The sequence below is a fragment of the Nycticebus coucang genome, chromosome 5 (assembly GCF_027406575.1).
Source record: "Nycticebus coucang isolate mNycCou1 chromosome 5, mNycCou1.pri, whole genome shotgun sequence".
NCBI classification, from domain to species: domain Eukaryota; kingdom Metazoa; phylum Chordata; class Mammalia; order Primates; family Lorisidae; genus Nycticebus; species Nycticebus coucang.
The window spans coordinates 134314992-134335398 of NC_069784.1; the positions used below are offsets into that span (position 1 = coordinate 134314992).

At 39.1% G+C, this 20407-nt stretch overlaps 1 protein-coding gene across 4 annotated transcripts in view; it reads left to right on the plus strand.

Annotated features, from left to right (window-relative positions):
• WTAP (WT1 associated protein) overlaps positions 1-19754 on the plus strand; it is a 36194-nt gene extending 16440 nt beyond the window's left edge. For 3 of the 4 annotated variants that reach the window (XM_053592960.1, XM_053592959.1, XM_053592961.1), the window contains 5 exons: positions 2220-2278; positions 4802-4929; positions 10901-11079; positions 16397-16551; positions 18496-19754. In XM_053592960.1, the coding sequence (XP_053448935.1) occupies positions 2220-2278; positions 4802-4929; positions 10901-11079; positions 16397-16551; positions 18496-19073 (1099 nt within the window). In that variant the 3' untranslated portion in view covers positions 19074-19754. Of the gene's footprint in view, positions 1-2219; positions 2279-4801; positions 4930-10900; positions 11080-11298; positions 12106-16396; positions 16552-18495 lie in introns of those variants that run through there. The other variant, XM_053592963.1, reaches the window with a different exon arrangement.
• The last annotated feature ends 653 nt before the right edge of the window (positions 19755-20407 follow it).

The following is a 20407-nucleotide window of genomic DNA, read 5'->3' on the forward strand; positions in this document are numbered from 1 at the left end:
TCTAGAAATTTCAAGGAATGTTTATTTGAAGAACTAAGCAAATTTAATAGGCAGAAAGTGGGCGATAGAAAAGGTGTTTATAAGCTAGGGAGACCCCGATGACATACTTCCTTATACCCTAGTGTGTGATAATTTCCCACCTCTGCTTGTACTTAACTATTCCATTGTCGATATGCTCTTTATCTTCTTTGCCATACTTTATCTCCCTGCACGTAAAATTTAAATCCTCAGTATTCTAGAATACTTGTACCCTCTCCTGCTGAGGTAGATAACTTGCTTGTGATAAACTACCACTCACTCATGTGTTATTGATTATTGATGGGTTTTTTGGGTTTTTTTTGTACTTTTGATATGGTACACTTCTTTTTTTTTTTTTTTTTTTTTTTTTTTTTTGTAGAGACAGAGTCTCACTGTACCGCCCTCGGGTAGAGTGCCGTGGCATCACACGGCTCACAGCAACCTCTAACTCTTGGGCTTACGCGATTCTCTTGCCTCAGCCTCCCGAGCAGCTGGGACTACAGGCGCCCGCCACAACGCCCGGCTATTTTTTTTTTGTTGTTGTTGCAGTTTGGCCGGGGCTGGGCTTGAACCCGCCACCCTCGGCATATGGGGCCAGCGCCCTACTCACTGAGCCACAGGCGCCGCCCGATATGGTACACTTCTTAACTTTTATTCCTTTTTAGATAATTCTTACTAGTCTCTGTGATCCTGTTTGTTTGTTTGTTTGTTTGTTTTTGTTTTTAAGATAGTCTCACTTTGTCGCCCTCGGTAGAGTGCCGTGGCATCGTAGCTCACACAACCTCAAACTCCTGGGCTTAAGCGATTCTCTTGCCTCAGCCTCCCAAGTAGTTGGGACTATAGGCGCCCTCCACAATTCAATTCCCATTTATTTTTAGAGATGCGGTCTCTGTGGCTCAGGCTGGTTTGAACCTGTGAGCTCAAGCAATCCACCCATCTTGGCCTCCCAGAGTGCTAGGATTATAGGCGTGAGCCGCAGCACCCAGCCATAAATAATAGTTCTCTCATGGCCTCCACAGAAGACTTATTCATCCCTAAACATTTGTCATTGTCCTAGGTCATAGAGGCCATAAAAAAAGATATGGTTTTGGTGAAGGTATATCAGGTTGGTATTAGGAAATTTTGTTTGTTACATTGTAATACTAGTCTCATAGCAAGCTTATTTTCCTAAACGTGAATTTAGTTAACTGTAACTAAAGAGCAGTTTGAAAACATGGCTCTTAAGTAAGCAGACATTCAGGGCAGGGTACCCTCCATTACAAGTTGTTTAAACATAGGACTGGGAAAATCGGCCAGAATGGTGGCTCATGCCTGTAAAAACTAGCAGTTTGGGATGTCTTGGTAGGAGGATCACTTGAGACTGGGAGTTCAAGTTTTCACCTCGCTATCATTACACCACTGCACTGCAGCCTAGATGACAGAACTAGACCCTATCTCTTAAAAAAAAAGAGAGTTAGAAAATATTGTTTATTGCTTCGAGTTGTTGGTAGTATATGTATGTGAGAGAGCCACTTTTTTTTTTGTTTTTTTACAGAAGAAGCTTTAGCCCCATGTAATTAGGCGTTTGTTTGTTTGAAACCTGGTCCAGGTTTCAACTCACCAACACTGGTGCAGGGGGCTGGCGCTGTAACCATTGAGCTACAGGTGCTGAGCAGGCACTTTTATATGCTTTTTGTTTTAGGTGAACAGCATATTTGAAAGCAACAGTAGGGTTTGATTCAGCTTCTATAATTCAGGTATTGTCCTGAGCATCAGTGATAATAGAATGAATCTAGGGTGTGGTTTCACCCAGAGGAACATGCTTGGCATGTTCTTAGCAGAGAACAATTTCTGTTTATATCTCCTTTTACTTGTTTCCTATAAAATGAGAAAGAATAATGAAGGGACAGATTTATTATTGGTTAAATTACAGTTGTAATTATCTCAGTAGCTGAGCGTTGTGGTGGGCGCCTGTAGTCCCAGCTATTTGGGAGGCAAGAGAAATCACTTCAGCCCAAAAGTTTGAGGTTGCTGTGAGCTGTGATGCCATCCAGGGTGACATAGTGAGACTTTGTCTCAAAAAAAAAAAAAAAATTATAATCTCAAGATTAAAAAGCAGAATTCATTCTCAGGAAATCTATAAATTTATGGATATGATTTTCTAGTCTATTTAATAAAAGCAATTTCAACATAACTAATGTATGGATTTATTTTTGTACTAGATGGAAACAATATGAAGCATATGTACAAGCTTTGGAGGGCAAGTACACAGATCTTAACTGTAAGTATGAATTTTAGCTTTCTAAAGACTATGAATAGTCTCCTTTTAGACTGTTGTTACAAACATGGAATAATTGGTTTATTAAATCAAACGCTTAAGCTCACACATTTTGTTTATAAGAGGTATGTCTAGGCCCCGTGTTGGTTACTGGAAAATATAAAGATGAATGAGACAATTTCTGTTGAGGAGTTCTCAGTGAGGAGGACAGACATGTAATAATTGTACCATTCTAGCAAAATTATGTGCAAGGTTCTGACAGAGTATAGGTAGGATAACTCATAACTACTTGAAACTCTCTTTTATCTATTCCTAACCCTTTCTAGGTAGGAATTTGAATTGAAGCATGAGTTTAGTTTAAAAGAGAGATAACATAGAAACAACCAATGATAGATACATGAGAGCTTAAATTAAAACATTAGGATATAGTTATATATTTACAGATCATTTCAAACCTGCTATAAATAATACCAACAGAGTTTATAATTGTAAACCATTTTAGTCTGTCACTTTTCACAGAGTTTGAACAACATACTATTTGAGAGTATAAAAACTATATGTGGGCTCGGTGCCCATAGCAGGGGTTAGGGTGCTGGCCACATAACACTGAGGCTGGCAGTTTTGAAAGCTGCCCAGGCCTGCTAAAAACGATGACAACTGCAACACAAAAAACAGCTGGGCATGGGTGGCACCTGTGGCTCAGCTGGTAGCGCGCCGGCCCCATATACTGAGTGTGGTTGGTTCAAACCCAGCCCCAGCTGAACTGCAACAAGAAAATAGCTGGGTGTTGTGGCGGGCATCTGTAGTCCCAGCTACTCGGGAGGCTGAGGCAAAGGAATCGCCTAAGCCCGGGAGTTGGAGGTTGCTGTGAACTATGACACCACATCAAGGGCAATAAAGTGAGACTCTGTCTCTAAACAAAACAAACAAAAAAGAATAGAAAAGATGACGGTGGTGAGAAAAAAATTAAAAAAAAAAAAAAATAGCTGGGCGTTGTGGCAGGCCCCTATAGTCCCAGCTACTTGGGAGGCTAAAGCAAGAGAATCGCTTAAGCCCAAGAGTTTGAGGTTGCTATGAGTTATGACGCCACAGCACTCCACCAAGGGCGACATAATAAGACCCTGTCTCAAAAAAAAAAAAGTGTTTTCTTAGTTCAAAAAAAAATATATTGTTTTCTTAGTTCAGAAAGCTTAATATCATGAAGTTACAGTAATTATATGACTATGTTATAATCTACACAAGTTGTGAACATTATGAAAGTTTACAATACTAATTGTCCATGCAGTTATTGTTGTTTTTATGTTGCATAGGTTAAAAATTACCAATTAGGATTTTGTGAATACTGTGTAATATAAACAAATGCAGATAATGCCGTTTCCTGTGTTCTCTTTGGAACCAATGAAACTACAAAAATATAATTCCACCTGGTACCGTATTGGATAGTTGTGGAGCACGATAATCCACTCTTAAGACTCGAAACAAATATCCGTGTCACATAAGTGGTTAGGATGGAAATCTTGAAGACTTGGAATTTTTTTATTTTTTTTTTTTTAGAGACAGACTCTCACTTTATCGCCCACGGTAGAGTTCCCTGCGTCACACAGCTTCACAGCAACCTCCAGCTTTTGGGCCCAGGTGATTCTCTTGCCTCAGCCTCCTGAGCACCCGGGACGACAGGTGCCCGCCACAATGCCCCACTATTTTTTGTTGCAGTTGGCAGGGGGTGGGCCTGAACCTGCCACCCTCAGTATATGGGGCTGGCGCCCCACTCACTGAGCCACAGGTGCCACCCTAGACTTGGAATTTTTTGACCCTAGTTTTTGTTACTTTCACCAGAGGTACTTAGAATTACCTTTTGTACAGCCCAATTCATAATTGCTAAGTCATAGAAGAAGCCCAAGTGCCCATCAACCCATGAATGGATTAATAAATTGTGGGATATGTACACCGTGGAATATTATGCAGCCTTAAAGAAAGATGGAGACTTTACCTCTTTCATGTTTACACGATGGAACTGGAACATACTCTTCTTAGCAGAGTATCTCAAGAAAGGAAGAAAAAGTATCCAATGTACTCAGCCTTACTATGAAAGCAAGTTATAGCTTTCATATGAATTTCAATTGACATAATTGAATTTCAATTATAGTCCAAGAATATGGAGAAAGAGGATAGAGAGGGAAGGGGGAGGATGGGTGGAGGGAGGGTGATGGGTGGGACTACACCTATGGTGCATCTTACAGGGGTACATGTGGAACCTAAATGTAGAATACAAATGTCTTAACACAGTAACTAAGAAAATGCCATGAAGGCTATGTTAACCTGTTTGATGAAAGTATTTCAAATTGTAAGTGGGTTCAAGCCCGGCCCTGGCCAAAACTGAAAGTATTTCAAATTGTATATAAAACCAACACATTAATGTTCATAGCTATGATTTAATAAAAAAAAGAAAAATTATCTTCTAATTAGTCCAGTTTGATCTTGAAATTACATTTACAATGTTTGGGTTTTTTTTCTTTTAAACATCAGCCAATGACGTAACTGGCTTAAGGGAGTCTGAAGAAAAACTAAAGCAACAACAGCAGGAGTCTGCGCGGAGGGAAAACATCCTTGTGATGAGACTAGCAACCAAGGAACAAGAGATGCAGGAGTGTACTGTAAGTATTTCAAGTTGTAAAAGTCTTTAATTGAAGAATTGGTTTTTAATCCATATTATTAACATGTTTTAAATGATACTAATTATAAGAGTATGTATATTCTGTTGAGGTACATATACTTTGGGTTGCACATATAGTTACCAGATGTAAAATTTTGGTAGATAGCATCTCATCATTTAGATTAAAACTTTGTGGCCAGGTGGCGCCTGTGGCTCAGTGAGTAGGTGCCAGCCCCCTCCGTATATTGAGGGTGGCGGGTTTGAACCCAGCCCCTGCCAAACTGCAACAAAAAAAAAATAGCCAGGCGTTATGGCAGGTGCCTGTAGTCCCAGCTACTCTGGAGGCTGAGGCAAGAGAATCGCCTAAGCCTAAGAGCTGGACATTGCTTTGAGCTGTGATGCCACTGTACTCTAACCAAGGGCAACAAAGTGAGACTCTGTCTCTAACAAAATAGCTCTGTGGCCAAGAAGGCAGAAGTTTTTTTAAGTTATTCTCGGAAATTTCCATGCTTTGTGAGAATTAGTGTATCCATCTAGATATTTTTCATATTGCGAATTATTATTTTTTAGATAGCATCTGAGGGTATATTCAGTAAAGGAGCATTCATTCCTTATAAGGTTTTTTTGTTGTTTTGGGGGGTTTTTTGAAACAGAATCTCTCCCCTTGGGTCGAGTGAGGCAGCGTCATACTCTTGAGCTCAGGCAATCCAGCCACCTTGGCCTTCCAGGGTGTTAGAATTACAGGTGTGAGCCCCTGCACCCGGCCCATTTCTTACAGCTTTACTTCCCCTGGCTAGGTAAGCCATCCAATTACTTTGTAGTCTGCTTTCTTGATCCCCCTATGTGTAGAACTATTCCTAGTGTGAGCAGTTTCTATAGTAGTATCTTTTTTGGTTGTTAGAACTTTGATTTGTACCATTTACCATATGTTAATAGATCTGAAATCTGGCTTGGCACCTGTAGCTCAGTGGGTAGGGTGTCAGCCACATACACCAAGGCTGGCAGGTTCAAGCCCAGGCCAGCTAAATAACAATGATAGCTGCTACAACAACAAAAAACAATAGCCAGGCATTGTGGCAGGCACCTGTAATCCCAGCTTCTTGGGAGGCTGAGGCAAGAGAATCTCTTAAGCCCAAGAGTTTGAGGTTGCTATGAGCTGTGGTGCCACAGCACTCTACCCAGGGCAACATAGTGAGACTCTGTCTCAAAAAAAAAAGATCTAAAATCTAGTGACATATTTGGTCATCTAGTTTTGGTAATTTCAGACTGAATCTTACGGTGTTTTTGACAGCCTTAGCTATTCGAGTGTGTGTGTAAATATAAAACAATTAGAGGCAGCTCGTTTCTGATTTTTTAATCTGCATATTTTTTGAATTCTTTATATACTCTTCATTCATTTGGTACATTGATTTATTTGTTTATTATTTTTGTAGAGACACAGCAACCTCCCAACTCCTGAGTTTAGGCAATTCTCTTGCCTCAGCCTCCCAAGTAGCTGGGACTACAGGCGCCTGCCACAACGCCTGGCTATTTTTTTGTTGCAGTTTGGCCCGGACCAGGTTTGAACCCTTCACCCTTGGCATATGGGGCCGGCGCCCTACCCACTGAGCCACAGGCGCTGCCCATTTGGTACATTTTATTGAACTCTTTTAATGTATGAAGTATTATTCTGCTTACAGGAAATTCCAAAAATATATGGGTACAGGGGCAGCAGCGCCTGTGGCTCAAAGTAGTAGGGTGTTGGCCCCATAGCTGGAGGTGACGGGTTCAAACCCAGCCATGGCCAAAAACTGAAAAAAAAAAAAATATATATATATATATATATATGTACAGTCTTATTCCTATTTCTTCTCTCATCAGTATAATATTTCTTAGAGTCTGATTATGCTTCCTATGCAGAGATTGTTTGCAATTCCATAAAAGTCCCTATTTTCTCTTCTTTCACTTTTTATAAAAAAACTTCTTGTTACTTGGCTAAGGGGTGGCCTTTATCATTTCTTCCATCATGTCACTACTTTTTCTCCTTTTTCTACCAGTTTCTTTTCACTTTTTATTTTTATGCAAAAAATGAATCGTAACTACCAAGTGTTAACACATGGGAGGTAGAGTATGAATATATAGTACTAATGGTCTTGTCAGAGCAGAGAGTCTGAAATTCTGTCTCCCTGATTCTTCCTTTTGATGTTATAGTTCGGATACTACTTAGCATTTTCCTAGAGAGTATGTGCTGTCAATGTACCCCTGATTCTCCATCTGTCCTATGTATACTGGCAGTTTTAGTGACACTCCACCCGTCTTTGTCTTCTCAGCCTGGATTTTAAGGTTCTTTCAGCTAGAACCTAACCTTTTTCAGGCGTGTTTTTTTAAATAGCTCACTTCTGTACAGGCCAGCTGAACAGCTTCTATTCTTTCCATTATAATACAGAGTAAGTTTTTATGGACAGGGCAACAGGAGCAAAAACACAAAGAAAGGGCCAGATTATGTGTAGTGTGAGGATGAAGTTTCAGGTGAGGGTGAAAAGACATACTCAGGGTCAGGGCTTCGGATCTTGGGTTATTATTTAGGAGAAAGAGAGAAAGCCCCTAAAGAATTTCTTTTTTTTTTTTTTTTTTTGTAGAGACAGAGTTTCACTTTATTGCCCTCGGTAGAATGCCGTGGCGTCACACAGCTCACAGCAACCTCCAACTCCTGGGCTTAGGTGATTCTCCTGCCTCAGCCTCCTGAGTAGCTGGGACTACAGGCGCCCGCCACAACGCCCGGCTACCCCTAAAGAATTTCTAAGCAACAAATTTATAACGTTGGTCAGATTTGCTTTTTTTTTTATTGGAGACAAGAGTCTCACTACATTGCCCTCAGGGTAGAGTGCTGTGGCGTCACAGCTCACAGCAACCTCTAACTCTTGGGCTGAAGCGATTCTCTTGCCTCAGATTCCCAAGAAGCTGGGACTACAGGCACCCGCCACAGCGCCCGGCTATTTTTTGTTGCAGTTGTTATTGTTAACTTAGCTGGCCTGGGCTGGGTTCGAACCCACCAGCCTGGGTGGCTGGCGCTGTAACCACTGTGCTACGGGCACCTAGCTCAGATTTGCATTTTAGGTAGATCACTCCAGCTTGAGTATGGAAGATGGAGGAAGAGGAACAGGATTATAGCAAGAAAACCTTGGGAGGCTCTTAAAATAGTCTAGATGAGGTAATGAAGCCAGGGAGATGAGGGTGAGATGTAGGTATTTTAGAGGCATAGGCAGGAGGACTTGAGTTGGATGCTATTGGAGAAGGAAGGAAGAAATTTAGGGAGGAATCACAGATGGCACAGCTTTTTCCTATCTGTGATGCTACTAGGACGGATGAAATTAAAAAGAAGAGCAGAGGGTGGCACCTGTGGCTCAAGGAGTAGGGCGCCAGTCCCATATGCCGGAGGTGGCAAGTTCAAACCCAGCCCTGGCCAAAAAAAAGAGCAGAATGTAAGTCTTAGGAAAACTGAGAAGATGCAACATCCCCTCCCCCCACCTTCAAAAGGTAAAGAAAATAATAGTTTCAAGGGCAAGCATCAGGTTCAATAAAATAAGGTGCTTTAAATTGTTCAGTGGATTTGGCAGTGAGGAATGCTATTGGCCACTTTAGTTAAACCTGTTTCAGTTGAGGGTTGGGCAGAAGCAAGATTGTAGTAATATGAATAGGAAGAGATGTATCAAATGTAGATAGTGGCTAAGATTATTTCTTTATTGAGGTTAGATTGAAACTAGGACGTACTGTTTGATAGACAAGATTGGGAGAGCTTGCTTTTTTTCTTTTTTTTTCAGATGATACAGTTTGGAAAATGCATATGCTCTGGGCTAGAGGAGCTGTCAAATGGAAGTGCAGAGATAGAATTTAAAGGGTAAAAAGGATGGGAGTGAGGTACCAGATTAAGCTAAGCGTAGAAAAAAATGCTCCTTGGGAATATATGTATATTTTCTTTATTTTTTTTTCTACTTCTTTCCTCCAGTCTTCTATTTGCCTGGCATGCTAGTTCATCTCTTTGATCTTTTAGTTATGTAGTTTTTTATTTTTTCTTTGTCAACATGCAGTCTTTGCTAAGCTCGTCAGTAGTCCATCTATTTAGTTAAATTTGACTGTATTAGTTAAATTTGACTGTAAGACATAAGTTAGCCAAAGAAATAGCTATTATTCTTAGCTTTTTATAATACTTGATAACTTTTTGTTTATAAAACTGAGGTAGTGGTATTCCCATTTTTCATTTAGTCTTGCCAGTCCACTCACAATAGCTTTAGGAATAAAACTGACTTAAAATACAGTACCTAGTGTTCTCTTCACTAGCACATGGAATTTGTCCTAGCCAAGTTTGTGTCTCTTTTCATAACTGAAAGTATTGACTGTTGGGACGTTGTAAACCTAAATAGTAACTGAATCTGAGTCAGTGTTGTGACTATGCTTTAATTAGTGATATCAGCACATGGTGTGCACTATGAAGACATACTTTATTCTTTCTGTGTTAAATTTTCTTAGCAGCTGGCCTTATATGAATAAGCAGTTGTTCTTTTTGCTTAAAGTGAATTAAAAGATTGTTTAAAAAAACTTTGTAAATTAAAGATTATTTCTGTTTGTTCAATATTCCCAATCCACTTAGTAAATTTATAGTAAGAAATTTAAACTTTGATCTCATTTAAGCCTTATTATGGAGTAAAATCATGAACCAGATCTGTTTGGGTATGAAAAAAATGATGATTTTAATGCTAATAACTGTATTTCACGTTTTAGAAATGTATTTTTAGTGTACTAGTAAATAATACAACTGAAGTCGAAATTGAAGGTTTCATATGTAAGTAGAGGGGTCCTGGTATGGTGGAAAAAGCTCTAGACTGGGAGTCAGGCCTGAGAACTAAGATTCTAGTTCGGTTATGGCACTAAACTATATCCTTGAACAATTGGCTTACTTAATCTCTCAAAAATAAGCACTTTTTACTAGGACAGTTGTCTTCCTCTTTACAATTCTGTGATTCAGATCTACTAGGAAAGGAAAAAACTAAAACCATGTGCTTTATTTTGGCTAAAGGTTCTACTGAATTTTGCTTTTATAAAGCTGTAATGCCAATTTATGTAGTTATAAGTACTGTATATTTTTTCATTTGTATTTTAAATTAGAATCTTTTACCTGGCATATTTTTAGGGAGTAGTAACATAAAACAAATTTTATAGGCAAAAGAAGAAAATGTAAACTAAGAGATTCCAGTAAGTCTTAGATTAAAAAAAAATTTTTTTTTTTTTTTTTTGAGACAGAGTCTCACTGTCACCGTCAGTAGAGTGCTGTGGTGTCATAGTTCACAGCACCCTCAAACTCCGGCTCAAGTGATTCTCTTGTCCTTCTTTTTTTTTGTGTGTGTTTTGTTTTTTTTTTTAAGACAGAGTCTCACTTTGTTGCCCTTGGTAGAGTGCCATGGTGTCACAGCTCACAGCAATCTCCAGCTCCTGGGCTTAGGTGATTCTCTTGCCTCAGCCTCCCGAGTAGCTGGGACTATAGGCACCCGCCACAACACCTGGGGTTTTTTTTTGTTGTTGTAGTTTGGCCGGGGTTGGGTTCGAACCCACCACCCTTGGTATATGGGGCTGGTGCACTACTCACTGAGCCATGGGTGCCACCCTATAATTTAATATTTTAAACTCTGCTTTTTTCTGGTGGCTTGTCAGCATATTTAGTTTTCTGTTTTTTAGTTTTAACATCTGCCTTTTGGGGTACTGTTTTGGTTGTAAAGTAAGATAGTGCCTCTTTATTTAAAGGCCACAGATATGGAGGCACAATCAAAGGCCTCAATTCCTACATGAATAAAATAGTTGGTTTTAATTTGTACTTTCTCTGGAGAATTTTAAAATCAAAGGGAGGAAAGGTGCTTAATAAATTGGTAAATCAAGGGAACGAAAGAATTTTGTTTTTGTTTTTTTAATTTGGTAGTAATTGTTTGCTTTGCTTTGCACAGACTCAAATCCAGTACCTCAAGCAAGTCCAGCAGCCGAGTGTTGCCCAACTGAGATCAACAATGGTAGACCCAGCGATCAACTTGTTTTTCCTAAAAATGAAAGGTGAACTGGAACAGACTAAAGACAAACTGGAACAAGCCCAAAATGAACTGAGTGCCTGGAAGTTTACGCCTGATAGGTAAACAAATCATACTCCCCAGTCAAGACTTCCCTGACAGTCCCACTACGAGAAAGCTGTGGTGGGACAGCCACGTACTCGTTTCCACACCAAGACTCAGACTTTTTGAGCCAAAAAAAGCCACATTCTTATACTGTCCAGCTTGTAATGGTTAATGTAAAACTTACCAGATGAACCTTGTGTTTCAGCTTTTTTCTCTTCCCCTTCCCCTTGCTTCAGAGGCCTGATGCCGTCGGACTATTCCGAAGAAGTGGCCACCTCCGAAAAATTCCCCTTCTAGAACATGTAGACACTTGAGAAATGTTTCTGTTTGAAGAAAATAGAGGGAGAAGCAGAAGTCTTAAGTCTGTGGCACAGTGTGTCTTCAGACAATTTGGAGGAATGAAAACCTAGAGATTTTAAATCATGAATTGAACATGTAAAATGCATCGCTCTTAACCTTGAGCATAGTGACTTAGAGACACTGTATATCAGTTTTGCCAATAAGACTGTGGACTTCATGATTGTTGTTGAACTTCTGGGTCAAAACTCAAATGAGGTGAATTTTACCTTTAAAGAGTTCATTTGCTAAGAAACAACTTTTAATAGTCATGAGAGAAATAATAGATGTCAGTACAAGTAGTGAATACTTTAACCATTTAGTTTGAGGCTCTATATTACTTTATTGAGCCTTACATCAATGTGGTTTTAATCAATGGTTTTGTTCTTTGAATGGTTGCAAAAACTGTAGATAATCTTACTGAGGACTGTACAAACGTGAAGGTGTGGTCTCAAATTCAGGTTTAAACTGTTTCAAGCATTATAAACAAACATTCATTTCATAACTAGATTGTATAAGGATATTGGCTGTGATGAGACTCACTGCGTTATTTTTTCCAGTAGCAAACTTTATGAAATACCCATTCCATTGGACAGGCACATGTTAAAAGAGCATTGTCTTTTGGTGTTAATGGGGGAATGTGTTCCTTCATTGTATTTGAGCCTTTTGTATTGCACTCTTGATATTAAATTAAATGTGCCTTGAAATAGTGGTATTTTATTTTTTCAGTTCAAGGAATATATGACGATTTTGTTGTACTCCTAACATTTTAATTTGGGGGGGGGGCTGTGGAGAGCAGATTGATTTTGGAAAATTGTTGCTGTGCTCTTCAGAGTGAAGGAAAAGGCGCTCTGTCTCATTTTTGAAAGATCTACTTTATTCCAGCTGGTATCATAAAAGACAAGGAGACTTGACACTTGTTACTTTTTGACACTTGTCCCAGGATATTGCAGTAGAAATTAATGCGGGACAGCTTCACAGGGTGCCTGCCAGAAGATAATGTGTTGGAACTGTGGGCTGGCCTAAGTGAGACATTTTGTGAATTGAAAAAAGGTGTAGTGACCATTTCTAGCAAATTCATTTGATCATGTAGATAAATGAGGCATTATTTTCTTCATGCTTCCATCCTATCCTGGAGGTGAATTTTTTTCGTCAGATCATTGTAAGTCACCAGTTCAAATTTTCGCTTGGTGATAATGGAGTCTAAGATGAGTGGAAGATAAATGTTCCAGCTTGTCCCAACGGTTAAGTGCAGTTTTAACAAGGGTGACTTAAGTTCTCTCTTAAACATTCAAATCAATTGTAAGTATCTTGTATGTCTGTGCTTTAGGTAACTGATTGTGGGGCAGAGGGTGGGATGAAGAAGTGGTTTGTGTGATTTTTCAGCAAGAAGTCTTCTAAAATTATATTTTGTGGGGTTTTCAGGGTAAGTAATCAAATCTGTTTAAAATTAGCTTATTGTGTCTACAATTAAGGATTTTGTATATATTTTATGTCATTTACAATCACAATAGAAATAGCTTAAGTATATTCTTAGTAAGGCAAGCAGTAATTCACAAAATGTATTATTAACATGTACTCGGTTTAGCTTAAATTTCTTGGGTATCATCAAGATAATTTCTATGCATATTCAATCATTTTATGTACATTGGTTTTAAACAAATGTGAACATGCCATAAATATAGATGACTTGTAGCTTGTTTTTTCACCTTATCTCTTGGGCATTTTTCTTTTTTTTTCTTTTTTATTCTTTAGTATGTCTAGGCTACATTTTTAATGGTTATGTAGTATTTCCATTATATTAATGAATCATAATTTAATCACCTATACAATTACTTTTGTTCTGTAAAATTAGGCTATGAGCCAGAACATGTTAAGGTCTATAAATATATCATTAACTTGAAACAGTGCACAGTCATCCCTGCCTGGAATGTTTCAAATAGAATGGATCTTGTTTTGTTCTGTGCGGGTGTTTTAACTTCTCTATTTTTCTCAGTTTTAATTTTGAGGAAGAAAGATTCCCTGAGTTGTCATGTCCACTTTAGTTAAAATAGTTCATGAGCCTGCATAAGTTTTAGAGTGTTTACAGGGTTACCTTTCAGTATTCTGGCAGTTTCCAGATTGCATTTAACCATTTAAGTAATTATGTATATTGTATATATGTCTCTCCAAAATAGCCTGGCTTTTTTCCCTTTGATTTCTGAAAGCAATGTATGATCGTTCCTTTTTATAAATCCGTTCCTCGAAATATTTTCTATTACATTTGTTCTGTTGGTTATTTGGTTTTAGGAATGGGTTAGATTTTTTTGTTTCTAATTTTAAAAAATTATTCTAAAAAATAATTGCTTATAATTTTTACTTTTGTGTGATAAGATGAGCACAGCACAAATTTTACATAGCTAATGAAATGGCAGAGATAAAACTGGTTTTGTTAGGATTTGTTTTAGTAATCACTAGTTTTAGATATGATAGGATTATCTCAGTGCAGATATTTGACAAAATGATATGACTTTATTTATTTATTTATTTATTTATTTTTAGAGACAGAGTCTCAGTTTGTCGCCCTCAGTAGAGTGCTGTGATATCATAGCTCACAGCAACCTCCAGCTCTTGGGCTTAGGCAATTCTCATGCCTCAGCCTCCCGAGTAGCTGGGACCACAGGCACCCGCCATAATGCCTGGCAATTTTTGTTGCAATTTGGCCGGGGCCGGGTTTGAACCCACCACCCTCGGTATGTGGGGCCAGCACCCTACTCACTGAGCCACAGGCACTCACCCTTTGATATGACTTTTCAAATGAAACTTTACTGCTTGAGAATTGGTGACATTCTTATATGGGGTTAAGTTGGGTCACAAATTAATGCATTTTACAGTTGTCAATTTTTTTCTAATCTTTAATTCACATAAAATAATTTTTAGGTAGTTAGAAACACTAATTCTATATACTTCACAAGAAAACTAAATTGTGGGAACATAATAATAGTGGAAAGCATTCCACTGTTTGGACAATCATGTCTATCTTTTACTTTCTCATTGTTTGATTTCTAAGTGTGTGTTTAGTTGAAACTAAAGCCTAAGAGTGGTAATGAAAATGGATATCTGAGTTGAGGTGGCAATGAACAGGAACACCAGCTAACAGAGTTACTATGTGAAACAATAAAACCCTTCCTTCCTGGTTGCTCATGGCTTTCATTTTGGGTTGGTTCCTTTAAATAGTAGTAACCCAATTTTCACTGTTCTATAGATTTCTGAAAACTTATTTATGCCAAGAGGCTATTTTCAATAACCCTATTAATCTGAAGTCCAGTAAAAAAGAAAACTAATTTACAAACTTGTATTGAATTATATTAAGTTAGAATATATGCTGTAGGTAAAAGAAACATTTTGGGTTGGGTGTGGTGGCTCACGCCTGTAAAATCCTAACACTCTGGAAGGCTGAGGTGGGTGGATTGCCTGAGTTCACAGGTTTGAGCCTGAGCAAGAGCGAGACCCCATCTCTAAAACTAGCTGGGCATGTTGCAGGTACCTGTATTCCCAGCTACTTGAGGTTGCTGTAAGCTGTGAGGCTACAGCAAAGTGAAACTCTGTCTCAAAAAAAGGAATAATTACTTTTAAAATGCTCCCCACCTTGGACTCCCAGAATGCCGGGATTACGGTCACAAGCCAGCATACCCAGCCAATAAAATCTTAACTACATATCAGTGTTTAAAAAAAACTTATGCCCTCGTTTGACAGCTCAAAAGAATGTATATACAAGGAGTAGGGTGCTGGTCCCATATGCCGGAGGTGGCAGGTTCAAACCCAGCCCCAGCCAAAAACCACAAAAAAAAAAAAAAAAAAGAAAGAAAGAATGTATATACACTGGCGCCTGTGGCTCAGTGGGTACGACACCGGCCCTATATACCTAAAGTGGCGGGTTCGAGCATGGCCCCAGCCAAACTGCAACAAAAAAAAAAAAAAAAAAAAAAGAACGGGGCGTTGTGGCGGGCATGTGTAGTCCTAGCTGCTTGGGAGGCTGAGGCAAGAGAATGGCTTAAGTCCAAGAGTTGGAGATTGCTGTCAGCTATGACGCCATAACACTCTACCTAGAGCAATAAAGTAAAAGTATCTCTTAAAAAAAATAAATAAATAAATAAAGCATGTATATAAAACATTAAAAAGTTAAATGAGGGTGGCGCCCATACTCAGTAGTTAGGACGCTGGCCACATACACTGGGGCTAGTGGGTTCGAACCCAGCCTGGGCCAGCTAAAACAACAGTGACAACTGCAACAAAAAAATTAGCTAAGTGTTGTGGCTGGCACCTGTAGTCCCAGCTATTTGGGAGACTGAGGCAAGAGAATCGCTTAAGCCTAAGGGTTTGACATTGCCGTAAGCTGTGTCACCACGGGACTCTACCCAGGATGACAGCTTGAGATTCTGTCTCAAAAAGAAAGAAAGTTAAATGAAGAATTGATTAGTAGAAAGAGTCTTAAAGCTTTTAAAAATTACGAAACATGCCTCACTTAATGTAATATATTCTTGAGAGAGATGAAACTATATTTGCAGATACTGATTTTATGTGTTATTTTAGAGAAGCATACATTTGTGATTGATGTTACATGTACCTTTTGAAGAAATCTGTTTGATAGAGCACTAAGTACCTTTGTGTTGTGGTAATGGTATATCCAAGGTGTGTGTTAATAATCATCAGGCCTGTTTTTATTTCACATGACAATTTGGGATTAAAATAGTTAGATTACAGAATTGACTGTTGATGTAATAGAAACAAAAGTGGCCATTTGGGCACTTTGAGGGTTTATTTTTGTTGCTGTATTGGCAAAATACTGAAATGCAGAAGATGGATGTGTTCCAGAAAAGAAGATGGTAATTACAGGGCAGCACCTGCTGTGACATAGCTGTGTTCTGTATGTGTTACATCTATCACTGTAATCGTAAGCAAAGAAGGCTATATCCAGTTTTATCTTCCTTTTGTGATGGATGGCTCTTTCCTTTGCAGCCAAACAGGGAAAAAGTTAATGGCGAAGTGTCGAATGCTTATCCAGGAGAATCAAGAACTTGGAAGGCAGCTGTCCCAGGGACGTATTGCACAACTTGAAGCAGAGTTGGCTTTACAGAAGAAATATAGTGAGGAGCTTAAAAGCAGTCAGGATGGTAAGGGTTTTTTGTTTTTGTTTTGAAAAGTTTACTCAGCTTTGCATTGGCTTGAAAAAACTGCCAGGAATGAACATTATAGGTTAGGTTCTGTACATACTAATCTCTGCCTATGATTGTGTAAAATTATGAGTGAAACATTCTTAGTTGAGTCAGTAAACAAAACCATCTTAGTGTGTTTTTTCCACTCTCCTAATTGTTTATTATGCAAACTTCTTAAGGTTTTGTTTTTAGTGAGGGGCTGGTTTGGCGAAGTATAAAAGGGATGTTGTATTACTAAGGAGTATACATTTCAGTGTTTGAAAGAGGGACTATTAACCATTTCTTTTAACTGTTAAGTCTTGGAAACATTTGGCAATTTCCAACAGTTAGGAAATAATATAATTGATGATACCTATTAAAATCCTATTTAGTGTGTGGCGCCTGTGGCTCAGTCGGTAAGGCGCTGGCCCCATATACCAAGGGTGGCGGGTTCAAACCCGGCCCCGGCCAAACTGCAACCAAAAAATAGCCAGGCGTTGTGGCGGGCGCCTGTAGTCCCAGCTACTCAGAAGGCTGAGGCAAGAGAATCGCTTAAGCCCAGGAGTTGGAGGTTGCTGTGAGCTGTGTGAGGCCACGGCACTCTACCGAGGGCCATAAAGTGAGACTCTGTCTCTACAAAAAAAAAAAAAAAAGATCCTATTTAGTGAATGAGAGATACAATATTTAAATTTGCTAAGACAGGCTGGGCACAGTGGCTGATACCTGTTACCTTAGCACTTTGAGAGGTTGAGGCTGGAGGGTCACTTGAGCCCAGTAGTTAAGAGACCAGCTTAAGCAACATAGTGAGATCCAGTCTCTACAAAAAATATAAAAATTAGCTGGGTGTGGTGATACATGACTGTAGTTCCAGCTTTCTTGGGACACTGAGACAGGAGGATCACTTGAGCCCAGGAATTTGAAATTGCAGTGAGTTATGTATGATGATGACACTATACTCTTGCCTGGGTGACAGTGAGACCCTGTCTCAAAAAAAATTTGCTAAGACAAAACTTAATTGTCAGCCTCTATCCTTTTTTACACTAGTGTAGCTGCATCTGTGCTGGTTCCTTTTTTGTGAGGAATGTTAACAGGAAAATATCCAAGCTGTGAAAATATAAATTGAAAGTTAGTATGTCTGATGGTAAATTACAAAGAACAGTAGCCAGGTGATTTTACATGGCAACAAAGGAGTGGTTTTCTGTGACTTTTGTCCTTGTATGTGGAACAGTCCTTGGTTAGATGGTAGGACTCTTTGAAGTGTTAGAGAACTCCACTATGTGCGTAAAGTCCAGACCTGGTGTGAAGGTAAGACACTGGCTAGGTAGGTGACGAATTAGGGCCCTGGTCATGGCAGGTCCATGGGTAAAAATGGTCAGATTTGGGGGGCTGTAATCAGTTGTGTGTAGTAAGATGGTTTTAATCAATTTTGGTTGCTTTAATACAATCATTCCTTGGGAGGATGATTCTAGGATGTCCCACAGACAACAAAATCCACAGATGCTCAAGTCCCTGATACACAATGGTGCAGTATTTGTACATCTGTGTGCTTAAACCATCTCTAGATTACTTAGAATACCTAATACAATGTAGATGCTGTGAAAATTATTAAACTATATTGTGTAGGGAATAATGACAAAAGAAAAGTCTGTACATGTTCAATACAGATGTAATTTTTTTCAGTCTGCATGGTTGAATTCATAGGTATAGGGTCCATGGGTATACATACCACGTTGAGCATCCAACTTCCAAGCAAACAAACACTTTTCTTGAATGCCTATTTTAAAATTTTTTAAATATATTGTGATTTTAGGAATGTATTGTTTACTTAGTAAGCATTTATTGACTGCCTTGCCTTGAGGCAGGCACTTAAATATTTTTCAGTGTTATAACATATTAAAGTAGGTTTGACTCTCCTTTGCACAGAACTGAATGACTTCATCATTCAACTTGACGAAGAAGTAGAAGGTATGCAGAGTACCATTCTAGTTCTTCAGCAGCAACTGAAGGAGACTCGCCAGCAGTTGGCTCAGTACCAACAGCAGTCTCAAGCCTCGGCCCCAGGTACCAGCAGGACTACTTCTGAACCTGTAGAACAGGCAGAGGCCACAAGTAAAGACTGCAGTCGGCTGGCAAACGGACCAAGTAACAGCAGCTCCTCCCGTCAGAGGACGTCTGGGTCTGGATTTCACAGGGAGGGGAACACAGCTGAAGATGGCTTTCCTTCTTCTCCAGGGAATGGTAATAAGGCCTCCAACAGCTCAGACGAGAGAACTGGCAGAGGAGGTAGTAGTTACGTAAACCAACTCAGTGCGGGGTATGAAAGTGTAGACTCTCCCACGGGCAGTGAAAACTCTCTCACACACCACTCAAATGACACCGACTCCAATCATGACCCTCAAGAGGAGAAAGCAGTGAGTGGGAAAGGTAACCGAACTGTGGGTTCCCGCCACGTTCAGAATGGCTTGGACTCGAGTGTAAATGTACAGGGTTCAGTTTTGTAATATTTTTCCAGCAAATTTTTATACAGTGTCATTTAATTTGGGAGAGGATACTGTCCAAAAAATTAATGCATACTTTTGTCAAAATTTGCCTTTTTGTGGGTGTGTGTTTTTGTTTTTGTTTGTTTTGTTTGTTTGGTTATTTTTTTTTTTTTTTTTTTTGCTTCAATACCTCTGCCACTTTGGAAATTATAACAATTACTTCAAATGTTGCTAAAAGGACATTTTGTGTAGGGTCACGTTATTTTTATATGAGTTAATGTGAAGTTGTAAATGGAAATCTTTCCTTAAATATAACACAATGATGTCTGTATAAATCTATGTCTATCTAGAAGCTGTGCTGTGTAAGGGCATTCTTACTCATGCTGTTATTATACTTATGCACCATTCAGACTTGTTAGAATAGATGTGGGTTTATGACTGCCAAGTTTGCCCAGTACAGTAGTTTTTTATCACTAAAAGTGGACTTGTTGATGGAGTCCTATAGTAGTTTCAGTGTTAGATACAGTTTTTCCACCATACATCTGTGCATTTTCTCTTTAGGTGACTGAATGTTTAAGAAATTTGTGTGCATAGTTACTCAGTTTTTATGAACTGTTGTATCCTGTTAATGCATATTGCTCTGTGACTCCAGTATATCTTACCTGTACTGACCAAACCTAAATAAAGATTTTTATTGTAACTTCATTAGTTTTTTGTTTTGGCTTGGTTGGGTGTGTGCTCATCATCTGTCATTTATTTTCATTGAATTGCTTGGACTTCTTTTCCACTCAGCATACTACAAAAGTGAAACTTAAGTACATGCATTGATTTTGATTGTTTGCCTGATTTTGAATTCAGTTTTTGCCTTGATTCACAAAATGAAGTGGAGTGTAGGACTGCACTTCAAATTTTTTTCCTAACTTACAAAAAAATTGATATAAAATATAATTTTTATTTATTTATTTTTTTATTTTTATTTTTTTTGTCGAGACACAGTTCTACCCTATGCCCTGAGCAGAGGGCAATGGCGTAGCTCACTGCAACCTCAGACTCCGGCTGTGGGCATCCTGCTGCCTCAGCCTCCGAAGCCGCTGGGATTACAGACGCTCGCCGCGGCGCCTGGCTGGGTTTTTCCATTTCTTTCATGAGTCGGGGTCTCACTCTTGCTCAGACAAGCCTCGAACTCCTGAGCTCAAGCAATCCTCCCACCTCAGCCTCCCACAGTGCTGGGATTACAGGTGTGAGCCACGGCGCCCAGCTATTTATTTTATTTTATTTTTTTAAGACACAGCCTCACACTGTCCCCCTGCGTAGAGTGTCATGGCATCACAGCTAACAGCAACCTCCAACTCCTG